At 43.6% G+C, this 17,974-nt stretch overlaps 1 protein-coding gene across 1 annotated transcript; it reads left to right on the plus strand.

Moving 5' to 3' along the window:
* The first annotated feature begins 461 nt into the window (after positions 1-461).
* PM20D1 (peptidase M20 domain containing 1) lies at positions 462-13,203 on the plus strand. The gene is made up of 13 exons (XM_040616527.1): positions 462-686; positions 2,062-2,148; positions 2,744-2,976; positions 4,403-4,489; positions 5,285-5,418; positions 5,857-5,976; positions 6,743-6,818; positions 7,052-7,113; positions 7,371-7,449; positions 8,558-8,629; positions 9,445-9,613; positions 10,327-10,426; positions 11,242-13,203. The coding sequence occupies exons 1-13, from the start codon at positions 482-484 to the stop codon at positions 11,369-11,371; spliced, it is 1,554 nt and encodes a 517-aa protein (XP_040472461.1). The 5' UTR covers positions 462-481; the 3' UTR covers positions 11,372-13,203.
* Positions 13,204-17,974: the final 4,771 nt, after the last annotated feature.

A 17,974-nucleotide genomic window follows, 5' to 3' on the forward strand; every position in this document is an offset into this window, starting at 1 on the left:
GACTGACCACTGTCCTCCTACCTAATTTTATGGCCCCACTGAACGTGTGTGTGTGGGGGGGTGTTATTGTCCACGGGCCCCCGAGCACCCCGTCATTTTGGCAGCAGCACCCTGAGCCCTCTTGGCCTCCCAGCAGGATCCAGGCACGGCCCAAGTCGCGGTAAGGGGACATTCCCACTCTTGCTTGCTGCTGTGGGCACTAGGCAGCGTTCGCCACGGCTCCGAAACGTCCCCCTCGAGAGAAAACACATTGGATTTCAGGGAGGGGAAGGAGAAAGAGAAAAACCTGCGGGCCCTGCCCGCCCGCCGCCATTTCACTTGTGCCGAGGCGCCGCACTACAGCTCCCAGGAGCCCCCGCGGAGGGGGCGGGTCCGCGCCGCCCATTGGCCACCCCCTCGGGCGGGTGCGTGACGATTGGCGCTCGACCACGCCCGTCGCCTCAGCGGGGCGGGCGGCGGCGGCGGCCCAAGTCCGCCGGGGATGGCGGGCGGGAGCGGGCGGCGGCGGGCAGCGGCGTGGGCCGCGGGCCTGGGGCTGTGCGCCGGGCTGCTGGCGCTGGTGGCCGCCGTGCTGCTCCGCGCCTACGCCCTGCGAGCCCCGGCCATCCCGCGGCTGTGGGTCAGGCGCGGCGGCACCGCCGCCTTCAGTGCCGGTGAGAAGCAGGAGCTCAAGGAGGCGCTGCGAGGTGAGGGGGCCCGGCGGCCGCCCTGGCTGGTCGCACCCTCCCGGCCCGCCGGACCTCCTCGGGGGCCCGCAGCCTCTGTGCCCCCCTCCATCCCCGGGGCGAGGGTTGTTGCCGGCCCCGTTAGCCCAGCGTCGCGGGTGGGGCGGCCCGGGCCGGCCCGGGGCTGTGGCGGCCTCCGCAGGGAGGGGAGCCGGCAGCAGGGCCCGGCCGTGGGCCGCGTGGGAGCGGGCGGTGGGGAGGACGGAGGCTCCTCAGGTGCTTTCCCCTTGGAGGAAACCGGTTGTTGGTTCTCCTGAAGCCAGCTTTCATCCCATGTTGATTTTTCTTAAAAGTTTCTCTCTCATACACGCATAACGCGCCAGGCACCCCGTGACTGTGTTTGTCAGACATCCGTTTGTCCGCTGGATAAATCATTGTTGGGTTGGCTTTTTCTTCTTTTCTTTCTTACTGGCTGAAACCCTGCACACTGCTGCCGGTAACAAGTGATGGTGTGTTTGTGCTCTGACTCATTCTTCGGCTTAAGGCTTTGAGGGCATTAGATATGAGGGTTGGCAGTTTGCAGGAAACCACAATCTGGCTTGGAGCAGTGATAGTCCTGGACCGTTGCAGTAGGGGTTGGGTTCTGTAAATCTCCTGTGTTGCTGGTTTGTAAGATTTATTGCCTTGCAAATTCTGTTGACATCCTTTTCAAATGGGAAAATGCATGGATACAAGAGAAGCTTACTTTTGTGTTTCTTCCTGAATAACACAACTTCTAAAAGAATCTGTAACCTCACTTGACGGATGCCCAGGAAAGGCAGCTGTGATCTGGACTAAGTTATACCCATGTTTTCCATGACAGTGACTTGATGTTGGAGAGCAGCCTTGTCTCACCCTGTTTAATTGACAGAGCAAAAGGACTGACAAAAGACCTGTCTGTTTATATAGCTTAATAGGTTGGAGCTGTATTAAAGAAGGTGTTCTAACAATCTTGCCGTCACAACCTGACTTACTGTTGACAAAGAACCTTGAACTGCCAGCAAAGCTGGAATAGTTTATGAGGTATAAGGTCACCCTAGCAAAATGCAGCTGCTTCTGGACAGTAGCATTTCTAACAATATCATTCAACACTTCAGGATGAAAAAACAGAGTTGCAGCATCTAGAGAAATACCTTGGCCGAAATCAGAAGGAATACTGATGTGCTGCATGCACACAGCTCAGCTGAAGTAAATCAGTCTTTTTTGATGGTGATGGCTCTTACTATCCAGTGAAGTAATCTTTAAAAGCTGGAAAATATTCAGGAATGTAAATATTACTTGCCCTTTTGAAATGCAATTCAAGTATTATTTGACTGATTTTCATGTTGAATGATTTCTGTTTTGTATTTCATTGAAGGTGCTATTAAAATCCCAACTGTTTCCGTATCTCCAGAGGACTTGAATACAACTGCCATGGCAGAATTTGGGAACTACATTCAGGAAGGTACTAAACTTTCCTTCTTGGCAATCTCTGCTGCCCAGTTTTATTTTCATAAACAAATTGAAGAGAGTATATTTCATTCTTGAATACAGTGGAACATATTTTAATTCTGTTTTTCCTCAGGAAAGGACGGGCAAAAATGGTGTACATAAGTCACCTCTGCAGCAGTGTACTTTGGTGTAGCAATGGCCAAAACTAGAACAGAGAAGTTTCAAATATCTTTTTGCAATGGTGATTTTTGGTCCTTGAGATGGTTAAATGACCTTGCCATTAAAAAGAAAGGACATCTACCCCTGCTTCGGCCTACTTTTTTGGCAGTCCCATCATTGCCACCTGCAAAGCAGCCGCAGCATTGGTGAACAACAGTTCCTGGTTTTGTGTAGGAAAGTTGTAAATGCAAAGTGAGGTGGATTGATAGAGGTGTAAGAATGAAGCTGCACATCTGCTTCCTGAAGGAAATTTGTTGTGGTCAGTCTTACTTACAGTGCTCCCTTTGAGGCTAAATAGATGAGTACTCTTATGGAGTATATAATGATGAAATTAGACATTATTGCTAATTTTTCTTTTTCATATGTTTTTAATTTTTTTTTCTTAACAGTCTTCCCGGCTGTATTTTCTTCAAAGTTCATTCAGCATGAAATTGTTGGGAAATACAGCCATCTCTTTACTGTTCAGGGTTCTAACCCTGAATTGATGCCCTATATGCTGCTTGCACACATGGATGTTGTGCCTGCTCCCCCAGAAGGCTGGGATTTTCCTCCTTTCTCAGCTGCAGAGCATGAAGGTTTCATCTATGGACGAGGAACGCTGGATAACAAAAACTCGGCCATAGTACGTCATCTTGGTAATACCATTTCAGAGAGATACAAAGCCTGAGAAAGGCAGATTGGAGGAATCTACTCTCTTGAAATTTACTGTATTGTCTCTCTTGCTCCTCTTTAAATGCAGGATGTTAGTGATAAATTCCTACGCCCTGCAGTTTTCTCCCAGTTTTTCCTAAAGATTAAGTGGAGTGGTCTTTTATTACTGAAGAAAGCAGAGTTAAAGCTCTTAAGACACAGAAAAACACATTCAGAGATGCAGGTGTATTTGGGTAAATGCCATATTTAGATTTTACGTCAAATGCTGTGTTTGAAGTCAGGGATAGACCTTTTTCCCAGGTGTCATACAGGCATTCAAAGCCAATCTTGGCCCTTTAAAAAAGGCTTGAGTTTTGAAATAAACAATGTTTATTTAACATTATATTCAAATAACTTTGTATCTTTTATCTAGCCTGTGTCAGAACAAAGAGCTGTTATTCCTCCCAGATGTACTTAGTACAAAGTACAAAAAAGATTGATCTGTGAAGGATTTCTCATTTGGGAAAAGGCTGATAGAAAAATTAATAAGGAAAATAATCCTTTGTGACTTGCAAAGATTACTTCCGCGTCAGCCCTGTATTTAAATTTAAACAGATGTTTAGCAAACCGGTGTCGTAGATACTGTGGCTGCTTATTGTGGTATAGGCCACGATCCTAGAAAGTTTCTTCAAGTTGTTGTTTAATCATCAGTTTCAAAGCCTTGCAACTTAAAACTTCATTTTGGTGCTTCCTTCCATTGTGAACTGCACAAGTAACAAATGAACAATGAAAATCAGCAATTTCAGTGAATGTGGCAAAAATGGGTGCTGACAAGGTAAACGCAATATGATTTCTTCTAATGTGAAAAATTAACTAGCTTAAATTGGAAAAACAGGTGAGGTGGAAGTAATACAGCAAATGATAGATTGCATTTCTCATTCTTCAGATTTTCTTGTTCTTCTGTTTCTGTCGTCTTAGCACTTTTGGTACAAAATGCATTGCTCATTGAAATAAATGGATTTGGTACTCAAGTCCGAGCCAAACTGGGTGTAGAATAGGCAGTTTAAAGGAACAGTGAATTCCTTGGATAATTACAACTGTGACGCTTCCTGTGCAGTTTGTCACTGACTTCATCAGTAGCCAGAACAAGCCTACACTGTGTTTTGTGTATGTACACTGACACTGTTAGCACACTAAGTCTTAAGCATTATTGATCAAAAATATTGCAGTGTGTTTTCCAGAGAATATGAATGTCATCTGTAGGAGCTGTAGAAACAAAAGCCTAACTGTGATTGGGATGAAGTCTCCTTAAGGGCTGTGGATGCATATTTCTTTTACGTTACATTGCATTCTTTTGCATTTATTCCCCTTGCTAACGCACAAGAATAGTAGAATACAGTCTGCTTTCTTTTCTGCAGGGTATTCTGCAAGCTCTAGAGTTTTTGCTGAGAAGAAATTACAGACCCCACAGATCTTTCTATGTTGGTATTGGACATGATGAAGAGGTATTTTCTTTCATTTCATTGAAATAGAGAGTTGTTTGCATTGTTCATGTATGCGATAAGGCTTAATTTTTAAACATTGTTGAGCTACAAAGTCTTTCCTGTTTTTCTTGGTTATGTGGGTAGATACTGTCAGGCACGTGGTCATAGTTATATATTGATTGTTTGGCTTTAAGTGACATAGACAAAGGGTTTGGTGTGATGAGCAAAGAGAAAAGAACACAGCAGAGTGTTCAAATTCTTTTCTGCATGGAAGGTGCAGCAGCAGTCACATTTTGGAGTATATATAGTACATTAAAAGCTGGCGTAAGATTCACATGCTTGTTACAAATGATCAGGAAGAGCTAACAAAAATATTTCACTCTGTTGTGGGTATGCCCACTAGTAGATGGAACAGACAGACAGATGAGGTGGTTTTGTTTATTCATTTTCAAAATATAAAGACAAAGAACTGTTAATAGTCAATACCTCTTTAAAATGACTAATCTGTGGAGCTTATAGCTCTGAGATACCATTGTGTCCAAGAGCTAGCAGGATTCATAGCAACCTTCAGTGACTCGTGAAGGAGAGATTTCCTCAGTGTGGATATAAATTCATCTGCTACTAGGCCGTTAACAATCTCCAATGAATTTTTCTAGGAAGAATCTGTTATTGATGGGTTGCAATAGGGCTGTTCACTGGGGGATTTCTTGCACTCTGCATTGTAGCACTGCTCACTGTCAACAGCGAGATGTTTTCCAGTATTCTTCCCAATGGTATGGCTTAATCTGATCAGTTCCTCTGACTGGATTCTCGCAGGTGTTTGGTCGGAAGGGAGCAATGAAGATTGCAGCTCTGTTGGAAGCTAGAGGAGTGAAACTTTCCTTCTTGCTAGATGAGGGAAGCGCAATACTGGATGGCATCATTGCGGGAGTGGAGAAGCCAGTAGCTGTGTAAGAGAAAATACAGTTGACCACAATGAAAGTGATCCATTTCAATAATTAATTTGTGGGAAATGACCTTGCTAATGTCAATAGAATATGCTTTCAAGGCATGTGGCAGTGTTGGTGTTGCTGAAACTACAGCAGTGGCACAAAATACAAGCAAAGGACCTTCAGCATTTGCTTGCTGTTCATCACAGCTCTGCTGACAAAAGCAGAATGTTCCACTTAGCCAGTGCAAGCATCTTAATTTTATGCTGTAGAGTCTGCTCACTGGAAAAGGAGCCAAAACATCAGTCCTCCAAATATCTAAAGATCTTGTTAAGGATTTGTTGTTGCTGTTGCTTTGGTGTTTTTTATGATACTCAAAATATGCAGAGTATTTCTTTTTACCTATAGTCTGTGCTTTTGGAGTTGCATTAATCGTTTACTTCTTTTATCTTTGACCAGAATTGCTATCACAGAGAAGGGTTCATTAACACTGAACTTCACGGTGGAAAAAGAGCCAGGACATTCATCCTTTCCTCCTAAGGAGACGAGTATTGGCATTCTCGCAGCAGCAATGTCCAGGTGAGGGCTGTCAAAAGACAGTCAAGCAGACTCATAAGTCACTGGTATGTGACTTTCTCTTTTAATATTTGTATTTAGAGTATTTTGCAGATTCTTGTTAAATATTTGAACTTGAAGTTTGTAGCTCACTTTGAAGGGCAGAAATGCAATTGCCAGCAAAGGGATAATTGCCAAGTGTCTGGAGTATCTTTTCACTTCAACTGTCCCTGGTGTCTTGGTTTTAAAGAATCGACTGACAGTTGCTGCATCATGGTGTCTACTGTAATTTGCTCTGTAGCACCAGAGATTGCTTTGTTTGGGTTGCAGAATTTCTCTGGAATTTATTCTTGCACATATCTGCTACCTCTAGCTGGTAATTATCCAAGCCAATAAACATGGTGTAAAGTCAGAATGTGACTGTGTAAATCATCTCTTTACATGCCTATGTAGATAGCAAATTGGCTAATAAATACGTATTTTAGGAAAACTTGATAGGTCCAGATACGATAGAATTTGATGTGATATTTTTCTAGATTTCCATGTACTCTTTTATAAGAGTCAGGCTTTTGAATTTCTTCAGCTGTTCTTCAAAGGAAGTCTTTGCATGCGACTGGAATGCTCAGAAATCTGTCGTGGAGCTGTGCTCACAGATTTACTTACCAGGAGAGGAAAGTGTGATTGTGTCTCAAATACATGGATACATTTCAGAAATTAAATTCCTGTCAACCTTCTGGAGCATTAATAGTCAGATACGTTAAATTTCAGATGTTGATTTGCTTTGCCGTAGGCTGGAGCAGAATCCCTTGCGCAATCTGTTTGGCCATGGGCCAGAACTCATGACTATGGAGTACCTTGCATCAGAGGTGAGGAAAGAACTGTGATTTCATTCTCAGATTTTCATATTAATAAGTGAAGAGTAATCTATCATATGAATTTAGAGCATAGTTACGTAGTTCCTGGAAAGGAGAAGACTTAAGCTGGCCTTTCTCCCGGATAATTGTTTCTGCTGGAATTGTTTCAGCCATAGCCAAGTGACTACACTGTCTTCTTGAAATCTAGAAACTTTCTGATTTGGGGTTTTATTTCTTCCACTTAGTTCAGGTTTCCTCTCAATCTCGTCATGAGCAATTTATGGCTGTTTTCACCTATTGTTAGCAGGTAAGAAAATATATCCTTGACAAACATTCCCAGCCTCTCACCATTAAAAGATAAGACCACTAACCATTTCTAGTCCTCCCAGGAAATCAGTTATACCATTTCATAGTTTACACAATGTTAGTGCTTTACTGTTAATAATCACTTTGTTAATTGAATAGGCCGTCATTCAGCTTATTGCCTATGTAATTGTGGTGCTTGTGTTTTATCGATACTAAACTCTGAAATATTTTTTGGTTTGATTGTTTCTTTTTTGTAAGAGTACTTGCCTGGAAGCCTTCCACCAATGCCTTGATTCGAACTACTACGGCAGTCACGATGTTTAATGCAGGAATCAAGGTAGCTTCATTTTGATTTTTCTCCATGTATTGTGATGAGACAATTAGGATGTTTGGTTTCCACCTATTTATATCCAGTTATAAGATCAGTACAGGTCTTGGTCTTAGGCCCTGTGTGGTGTCACTGGAACACCAGTTTCATTTTTACTTCAGATATAGCTTGGATTTAGCTACAGTTGAAAATGTCTTCCTTTTGGAAGTATCTGATGTCTGTCACAAAAAGATCTCGGTGTTTATATTTCAGGGTGGACAAGAAAGAGTGTTTGTAATCATGTAAAGTATCCATGATGGTATTTGAAACAGTCACAGTTGTGAACACTTCCCTAGCCCAGATGGGGTCTTGTGTTTGTGAGCCCGGGCCTGGCGTTTACCTTCATTTGAGTAGGGTTAATGTGCACCTTGGACTGAGAGATAACGGGTTCTGGCTGATACAACCAGATCTTGCCCTGATAAGGAGGTGTAGCTATCCAAAAATACTCTAGCCCTGGAAAATAAACAGGCTTTTTGGTGTGTCCCTGAAAAAAAAATCTGTTACTGAAAAGCATCACTGGACAAGAGAACAAGATGCAGTGGCTGAACAGTGACACTGAGTGGCCAGGAGAGAAGTGACACCCTGATTTCTTGGGTTTCTTTTCTGAAGATTATATCTTTTTTTGTTTAACAAAATTATAAATACCCATTGTGTCGAAAAGGAGAGTTATGTGTCTTCAGTAACATAATTTAAGCGACTTACATATCTCATACTTGGGGAAGAGTAATATGAAATGAGGTAAAAATGTTGCTTACAAAACCCAACATAAACCTTCAGAATTTGTCAATATAGTTTCTGAAGGGAGAGGGTTTACCTGAAGAGGAAAACTTATCTATAAAACAGCTAACTTCATTTTTGTTGACTTGGTGAACATTTCTTTGTGTAGTTACCTGCATTATAGGTGAGATTTACTGTATTTTAACACAGAGCACAGAAAGAGATAGTACGCTTAACATAAGTGGAAACGGTGAAGCATTAGTCTGAGGCCTGGAGCTGTCTGAGCAGTTTGAGTTTGCAGTTGGCGTTTTAACCTGGTTTTAACTTCATTTTAAGTTTTGGTCCTTCTTTTTTTTTCTAGATAAATGTCATCCCATCCTTTGCAAAAGCAACTGTGAACTTCCGGATCCACTCTGCAGAAAAGGCTGCTGAGGTACTTGCTGTACCCCCCAGTGCGGAGCTGTTCTCCATCACTTTCGGAGCAGAGTAGCACTTGGCCATTTACAGCAGTAGATCTGTTCTAGAATACTTTATTTATGTCTCCCTATATCCATATGGGCAGTAGAAGAGGAAGATTTGGGAATTACTCTTTTATGGACACGGTCAGAAATGCAGATTATCTAATGTCTTTTCTCCTCCTTTGAGATGGATTGTAAAGTGCATTGTTTACTACGGCTTCTGAATGGGGAGCACAGCAAGAGGTAGACCAAACTTGCAGTTACATCAAGCAGATTTCAGAAGCTTCTTTGTGCCCAAAAGCATGTGGATCGTATGTGCTTATGGAAGTTTTAAGTTTGTGACATGGGAGAATATGGGAATCTTGCACACTTCAGTAGGTGTGACATGCCTGTCCAGCCAAGGACAGCTGTGAAACATTGTTAGTAAATAGTATTGTCCCTTCCCAAGGTTTTGCTGAAAGTTTACAGCTGTGGAAGCTTTTTCTGTATTAGTTACTGGAACAACAAAGTAGCAGCAGGTTGACCACTTGCTTTTCCAGAGTGAAGCAGTTCAGGAATACCTTGAGACAGTGATGTGCATCTGATTGCGCTGGGGTTAAAAAAAATTAGCCATCCACTGAGTAAGAGGAAGAGAGACTGCCACACAATTTCAGTCATAACTATGCATCTGTATTTGCAGCCACAATTGGCCATTCATGGACAAATGTTTTATGGAAAGTGGAACACGCTGACATCTCGAAGGGGTGTGCTCTCATTTCTTTTGCCTGTTTAATCTCTCTTTTATCCATAGGTGCTAGAGACAGTTAGAAACACTGTTGCTGATGACAGAGTGAAGATTGATGTAGTGGAGGCCTTTGACCCACTCCCCATCAGCCCTTGGGATGACCAGACGTTTGGAGTCCATATTTTTCAAAGAACCATTCTGGATACTTTCCCAGATGTTAACAGTGTAGTCCCAGGTAACAGCAAGCACGTGATGATTATTGTTTCCTCTCCAGCTTCCGCCTTGTTTTTCTCTCCCCCATCCCCCAGTATTGACTTGCTTCCATATTCTGTGTACTTCCCCACCCCAGCTGTTAACTACTGGAAACAGCTGTTTTTTCCTCTTTTTATTCCCTTCCCTTTTTATGTTTTAAAAGGTTTAATGTTGTTTTTTAGTAGTGGAAGTAAAAAAGCAAACAGGAAACTGACGGAAACAATGAGCCTTGCATTTGACTCTCTGCACATACAAAGAAACCTCTTCGAGGAAGAAAGGAATTGTGAGGGAGAGTAGGAGGTCTTCTTGCTTTAGCTCTTCTTTTGTTGTTTTCGTAGCTGGCAAAGCCATTCCTTCTTTTCTGTATTGTTTCATATGATCCCGGCCCCTTCCCTTTCTCGCAGCTCCTTCCTAGTTCTGCAGAGTTTGTTGGACTGCAGTTTGAAGCTTAAACTTCTGTGGAGGCTGAGTATCATGGCTATTCTTGGAATGATTGAATTATATGTTCAGCTCCTCCTGTTCATGAAGAAGAAAATGTTCTTCCAGCATGTACCGAGAAATGGTTTCCAGTGGTTTTGCTTTTGCTGTACCTAGGGGTTAGATAGAACTATTACCAGATGCCTTTTCTTTCTTCTGGGAAAAGTGTGTGTCATTAAATTGCTGCTCTCATGCAAAGTAAACAGGTTTGTTTTCCAGGCACGTGTATTGGAAACACAGACAGCAGGCATTTCACTAACGTCACAAGCGCCATTTATCGATTTAACCCACTGCTCTTGAAACCAGATGATCTTCCCAGGTACTGTATTCTGTCTGCATGTGGGCAGCTGTTTGGGGTGGGGACTGGTGAAAGAAAAGATCGATACGCGTTAGGCAGAAGAAGGAAACCCAACCTTGTATACCTTGGCGTGGTGGTGGTGGTGCCTCACATTCTGTTTGGCTGCCCATTTCCTGCAGATTTGGGTGCTGCGCAAATAGGGGATGGTAATTACCCTGGGAGAGTGTTAGCCCTTATTCTTCTTTACTTCAAATGCAGACAAGACCTCAGTTAGGTGGCGGGTTCAGTAGTACAGCAGTGCTGTGAAGCTGACTGGATCCTTTATGTAGCGCAGCAGTATGGAAGGTGGTGTTCTGGTAGTTGCCCTTGCTTAAGAGATTTATCCCTGTGTTTGGACACATGCCACTCTGAGCTTACTTGTCCTTAAAGCTGAAAGTTAGGTTTCCTGGCATCAAGTGATGACAAAGAACATCATCATGCAAGGGATTGTTTGTTTATTTAGCATGTACTAGATTGGATTTATTGAGCTGCAGATGATACAGGAGTAGAGCGTTCTTGCAGCTGTACAGGAGGGTGACATAAATGGCCAGAGAGCTGGAATACCGTTTCTACTTTTCCACATACACCATGGACTTAGTTGTGCTCTGAGCCCTAGAATGAGAAAATTCGGTTGGCCTGAAGAACAGACATTGCAGTTACAGTGCAGTATTTGGTGTATATTGCTGTATTTTTATGTTGTCTATTGCTTTATGAAGTAAACAGGCAAGTAGGGTGCTGGGTATGTGCGGATGGGTCACAAACACACACTGGAATGTGAAACGTTCTTTTTCTTCCAGGATCCATGGGTTGAATGAGCGAATCTCCGTTGAGAATTATGAGAAACAGGTCGAGTTCCTCTTTCAGCTGATAAAGAACTGTGATATTGACAAGGTTCCGGAGCCTCACGCAAACTCCCACGAGCTGTGAGAAACGCACCCGAGAAGAGCAGCTACTAAGGTGGACTCTGGGGTCTGGGTTGTAAGAGGCAGTTGTGTGTTGCGTATTGAGCTACATCTGGAATTTGCTATTTGTATTTTGTGGTTTACGTACAGATGGAAAAACTGTGGGTTGCTATGTTAGGCAAATGTACAGTTTGCTGGGAAGTGATAAGAACCTGGAGAAAACACGACAAATAACCCTGATTTCTGTTCATCCCTCATGCAACATGCAGCCATTAAGCTGATGGTATTAATTTTTTTCAGCATTTTCTGTAAATCTCTGAAATTGATAGTCACTTAAAAATCTAAGCTATAATCAGCAGTCACTCACCTATCAGTAAGAGAGGTGAATCTTCCTATGAGCGCTTTTGACAAACTCATTTTATACGGTTCATTGATTTTTCACAAATGATGTGTCTGTCAAAAGCTCACGTGAAAGGTTTGTGACATGGTGTAGGCTTCATGTCACTAGGAGGGTTGCCCTGAGATTATTGCACTGCTGCTTGGTGCGGGCTTCTTCCCCAGGTAGTGCTCTCAACCAGCATCAACGGTGCTCTCAACCGCTGTCAGTGTTAACTTACTACTGCCACGTTCTGTGTGCAAGCGTGGGAGATTTCTGACTCTCTTTCAAAATACTGAGCTCCAGAAGTCCTAGCTGTGTTGCTTTAACTGATGTTGCCCTGATCTCAGATGTGCTGAAAACTTCTCTTCCTCCCTTGTCAGTGACTTTTTTTTTTTTTTTTTTTTTCTCTCTTACCCTGGGCCATACCAAAGAGTATGTTTGCAGCTGGGTGTCAGAATAAGGAATTGCAGCATTAAATAAGAAAGTAAATTGTTGTGTCTGTTCACACATACTCTCCTTTCACTTGGATCAGTTTCTGTAGTGTATGTATCTCTCTTCCTCATCTGAGAACTTGATTGTGAAAGATCGGTAAGCCCTTCAGTTTCTTCCAGTTCAGTGAGAGCAGAGAGTCTTTGTTCCTTCACTGCCTATGCAAGCAGTTTTCACTTCACTGCAGCACTTCTGTTGACTCGGCTCTTTGGGAATCCTAGTGTCGACAGACCATTGATGTTGACTCTGTTTCATCTTGTGCTTTTTGCACTAGCATGCCTATCTTTGTTAGCACTAAAAGAGTTAAGCATTTTGGCCTTTATAGTCTCTTTAGTTGGGATTACCATTATTAATTAAACAAAGAACTAAGAACCAGATGTTAGCCAAAGGAAGAACTGGGTGAAAGTTAAGTTGCTTTGTTATACTGACATGCAGGCTCTGCGCTGCAGGTACTAGTGCAGCTCCTCCGGTTGCACTGTTCCAGAGATGTGTGTCTCTTTCAGAACTTGAATTATACACTGGAATGGGTAGTTGTTCTACTCTAAATTCATATTGTAAAATGTACGGGAATGTACAGGAAATACCCTGAAACATATCCTGAAAAACAGCGATGGAACTGTGATTCCTATTCTTTCCGTTCACCGTTCTCTTATTTATTTGCAGTCTGATCTTATCAGTATGGCCAATGGGCTAAAACTGTATCCATCTACTAAATAATTGAAACCAGATCAGTATGTTCATCTAATAAAACAAGGAATGCAAATTCTTTTCTGATTATTATTTAGTCTTTTCATGTAACTGTATAATTGCAGTGAAGTCATTTCCACACATGATTCGACACTAGAGCAAGTCATAAAGTTTCCATCAAAACACATCCACATATTTTCCAGCCTGCTTTAATATTTGCACCCTCCCTGGTGCTCCCCTTTCTATACAAAATTCGCTAACTCTGTTTGTGCATTATTGGGTAGTAAATAGCTTGAATCTTTTACGGTTTGTTGCGTTTTGTCTTTGTGCCCTAATGTCATTAATTTGTTTAGCCACATGTCTATGGCTCTTTTGTGAAGGTGTCATTCCTCTTGCAAACTCCTGTTGCAGACACAGCAAAAGTGATGTGTCAGGGTACAGCACAGAATAAAGTACATCCCTGGGTGTGGGAGGTGGAGCAAAGGTTTTGGTTTGGTGTTTGGGTTTTTTTTCCTCTGGCCAGTCTCTATAAAGATGACTGAATTTAAAGTCTTCACTTACGACTATGGCAGTGGGAGTTCAGTATCATTTCACATCTTCATTAATGACCTTCGTGATAGGACAGTGCATCCGCAGTAAGTCTGCAGGTGATGCAAAACTGGGAGGAACGGTTGACTCGCTTGATGGTTGTGCTGCCATTCAGAGGGACCTCAACAGGCTGGAGAAATGGGAAAACAGGACTCTCGTGAAGTTTGGCGAAGGGAAATGCGGTGTCCTGCACCTGGGGAGGAACAACCCTGCGCTGGGGACTGGGCTGTCTGGAAAGCAGCTTTGCAGAGAAGGACACGGGGTTCCTGGTGGACAGGTTGAACATAAGCCAGCAATGTGCCCTGGAGGCAAAGAAGGGCAACAGCATCCTGGGTGTAAAAATTAGATGATGTCCTGAGGTCTCTTCCAATCTCAACCGTTCTGTGATTCTGTTGTAGGGCACAGGTTATGAAAATCCAAACTCGGGCCCTGTTGTTGTGCAGTGAGGGGGTGGTGGGATGGAAGGAGGGATTTGTTGCCAGTTGTAATACCAAATGGGTCCTAAAGACACAAATTATTCTTCCTGTTTTATCTCCCGTCCCTGACCAAAAATCAGTCATCTCAGTGTTTTGATGAGGATCATTTCTTCAAAGGACATTCATCTGAAGATTTTCATTTTGCTGCTGAAGAAAAAGTGAAGGGCAAACAGCGCTGGGAAGGCAGGGTTGGTTTTGGCAGGTACTGTGCAAATGTGTGCCATGAGGTTTCTCTACTGTAGTTTGTTGCAGAGCCTCATTAAGTGCTGCTCATCAGCCAGTGCTGAAATCATGCAGCGCCTCTGCATTATGTTCAACAGAGCTTTACTGCAACCTGAAGTCATTAAATTGAAGTGCTTTAAGCAGACTGTATTTTGCAGGATCCAGTGGTGAAAAATCACATTCCTCATCTCTGCCCATTTTTTCCTGTCACTTCTGATAATTATCTGTGTTTTTTTCTTTCCGCAGCTTTGCCGTTCGTACTCATGAATTTCCTTATTTTATCATATTAACTGCTGTGTCATGCTTACCTGCCACAATTCTGAAGGGTCACTCAGTGATTTGGTATCTGCACGCTTCTGACAGAACAGTTTTCTTTGTTTTCTTTCCACCCCATTTTACTGCTTCCATGAAATGATTCCAGAGAATATCTCTCATCTTGACTGGTATTTGAAATCTTAGTGTAAGGATGATGCACTGGCCTTTTCTGCTAGGGCTGTGTACAACTTTGCATTCTGTGAGTGGTTACTTGATGACGCAGAGTACATCATGAAAATGCAGATTAATAGCTCTCTGAGCTTTTTTTTTTTTGTAATGAGTTTTCTAATTTGTAATGCAATTACCTCTGATTCATCAGAGAAGGAAAAGCCTGCTTTTCTGCTCCAAAGACATATATTTTGGTGTCATACCTAATGGGATTTTGAACGCTGTATCAGTCCAATTCCAGTGTGTTAATGTGTTCCTGTGTTACATCCATAGCAACTTCCTTTTTTGCTCTGCTTTGCAGCCACGTCTACAAAACCGCTATTCTTCTGAGAGCAGTTACCCAAAGTTAATGTGTCTGTAGTTGTCCAGCCATAGCAGCCTGCTAGCTAGCAGACCAGCTGATTTAGGGTCATGCAGGCCTGCTACATGATGCAGAAGAGGTCACATTCCACACCTGCGTTTTCTAAAGAAAACTCTGTTGCTGGCCTTTATTTAAAAGGGTTTGGTTTATTTTCAGCCAAAAGTGACCATGAAGAATTTGGGCACAGAGCTGGAGGAGAATGGAGGAACAAGGTGTTTACGAAGTTGTTTCCTCCAGCCTTGAGTCTGACATGGTCTTGGCTCTTCTTTTGCCATTTCGTTTGGTATGTCATGGAGCTGGTGAAATCCATTTTCTCAGGCGGGTGCTGTGAAAGCTTCCCCACTCAGCTCAGCTCAGCCCATGCCACCGAGCCCTAATCTGATCAGTACTGGAGAGCATGACATCCACTGGGGCACCTGGAGGCCACTCAGGCATAGCCTGCAGGATCCTTTGCTGTTACAGAGCAGCAGTCCTCGCCTGTAGCTCAGCCTGTGACCCTTAATCCTGACCTCCACTGGTCTTCGGTACTGGAGTCTCGAACGCATTCAGCCCTCACCCGTAGCTCCTGCGCAGAGCTTGCTAGCACTCTGAAACTTTCACAGTTCAGTCCCCAAATCCAGGCTCTTGCAATAACCCTTTAAAGAAAACTGTGCTGCTGTGACCTGTGGGGTCTCTGGTAGAGCACTGATAGTTGCATGCCAGCATCTCTCAGTGCCCATAGCAAGGCCTAGAGGTGTGTGGAAGTGCTGCCGAGGGAATTATTTTCCTCAACGGAACAGCACAGTGAAGGCTGCGTGTCATCTGAGTTGCCGTGCAGGGGGTTTGGCTCCACTTTCCGGTTCCACAGCTTCCCAGGGTAGCAGAGGCGGCAGAGATAAAGAGCTCAGCATGGTGGGGAAGGGAGTGACCTGCTTCACTCAGTAGAGATCGCTCTGGCTGATTTAAGAGCTGTGATGGTGGGCCCCAGAGGAAGCTGCAGTCAGTTCTCAGCAGGAAGGAAAATGACCACATGGAAGGGTGGTTAATGCAGGGGGTAGAGGACAAAGGGTAAATGCTCTTTGTCACTGATGGATTTCCCCATGAGTTGGTCACGGCCTGGGCAGTGGGGTATGGGAAGCAGCATGCAAGTCATGTAGCATATCCCAGGGTGATTTTCACACATCTCTTAATTTATATTTTTAATCCAGCACAATTGTATGGTTTATTGTAGCCCTGTAAATACTCGGCTCACTTGAACGCTGTGCCTGATCTTGCACAAGGGGCCTGGCTGCAGTTCAGCTATTTAATTGAGTAACCAAAAAAACCTTGTTCTAGTTCATGGCAGTAATCCTTTACGCAGTGACTGTGCTGACTGTGTCAGTGCGGAGGCTCTCTACATTCTCTCTGTCTAACTACCACCGCCGCAACAAGTTATTTTCATGTTTTCCATATGGTGAAGGTGATTAGAGAAAGGCAGCAGTGGATTATCATCACAGATTGATCCAATGGCCAGAGTAAGGGATATGGACTCCTCCAGAAAGCGCATAGGAGAAAACCTGAATGTTTTTTTCCCAGATTCTATTTGGCTGTACTGCAGCCACTACATCTGTCGTGTGCATATGTAAACTACCTTTTAAACTTACTAGCTCACCTACTGATCGCAGTCCAGCTTCAGTACAGGTCTGAGTTCAGCCTACTGGACGAGCTGTGTAAGTACTCGGGAAGAAATCATAATTATTGCCCTGGAGCACTTCTATCTGTCCCAGTCCCCTTGGATTTTTAAACATTGTTATACAGTACTGCCTAGTTGTATATGGACATCAGAAAAGGTTAGTCTAACGTCCTCCCTGGGATTTTGGGAAGCGAGAGGGTCTTTGTGGAATAGGAAATGGGGGAGTTAAGAGGTGATATTCATTTATACTTTTTTAAATATCAGCCTCTGCTCTGGTCAGCCTTGTGGTGTTCATGCTTTCTTCAGCTTTATCTCTGAATACAAATGAATTCACAGCTTATATCCAGAACAAAGCAGAAATGTGAGGCATGTCCTCAGTGCCTCCATGACAGGTGTCCACACTATCACTGGGTCAGCAGCTGCTGACACAGGAACCGCTGGCCTCGTGGAACGCAGGAAGCGAGGACCTTTCAGCTTTTCTCTGCCAGATGCTCTCACATGGCCAAAAGCCCTAGGGATGTACCTGGCAGAGACTGGCCTGTGTTTGTTGCAGCAGGCACAGCACGTGGGTGACACATGAACGCAGTTGGGAGCGGTAGTCGTTCAGACCTTGGAAAAAAGGATGGTGATGGTTTTGTTTGCTTCCAGCCTGGTAAAACAGAACTTTGAGGTCTGCATTTCTTCTTTCGGATCAGGACCACGTTAGGGTCAGCTTCTGACGTTGTTGCCTGCCCTCATGAACTGCTTTTGCTCTGGACCGACGTCTGCAGGGGTAAGTCGTTATTCATAACCTGTTCAGTCTTTGAGTTTGCCTGTTGAAATTTCTGGCTACAAGTAATTAAGAACTAAGTTCTTTCAGAATCCTTGGTCAAAGGCAGCTGAGACTTCATTCAGGTCAGCATTTAGACCTGTGACAGACAGTGGAACTGGAACAGAGAGCAAAGGGACCTCAAGGCGCTGTCAGCTCTCTTAGGTGGGTTTTGTCGAGTGACTTTGGCCAAACTACTTTCTTTTGCTGGATTCTTCTGTGAAAGGGAGAAAAAAAAATCATCCTGTACATATTTGTGTATGGCTTCTAGGCCGTTACTGAGTGCTGGCCAAGAGCTGGACAGCTTGGTAGTGCTAAAGTCACGTGGCTCCTGTAAAACACATGGATGTGACATTCTGTGATCTAGTGTAGCTCAATGGTAAACTTTCCTCTCCAAGCATTTTGTTGCCTTTGGTACCTGCTACCCTGCAATTGGAAACACATTTCCTGCCCTTTCATCCTCTGCCTTTCTGATCTCTGTGTG

Source organism: Falco naumanni, chromosome 17 (assembly GCF_017639655.2).
Source record: "Falco naumanni isolate bFalNau1 chromosome 17, bFalNau1.pat, whole genome shotgun sequence".
NCBI lineage: Eukaryota > Metazoa > Chordata > Aves > Falconiformes > Falconidae > Falco > Falco naumanni.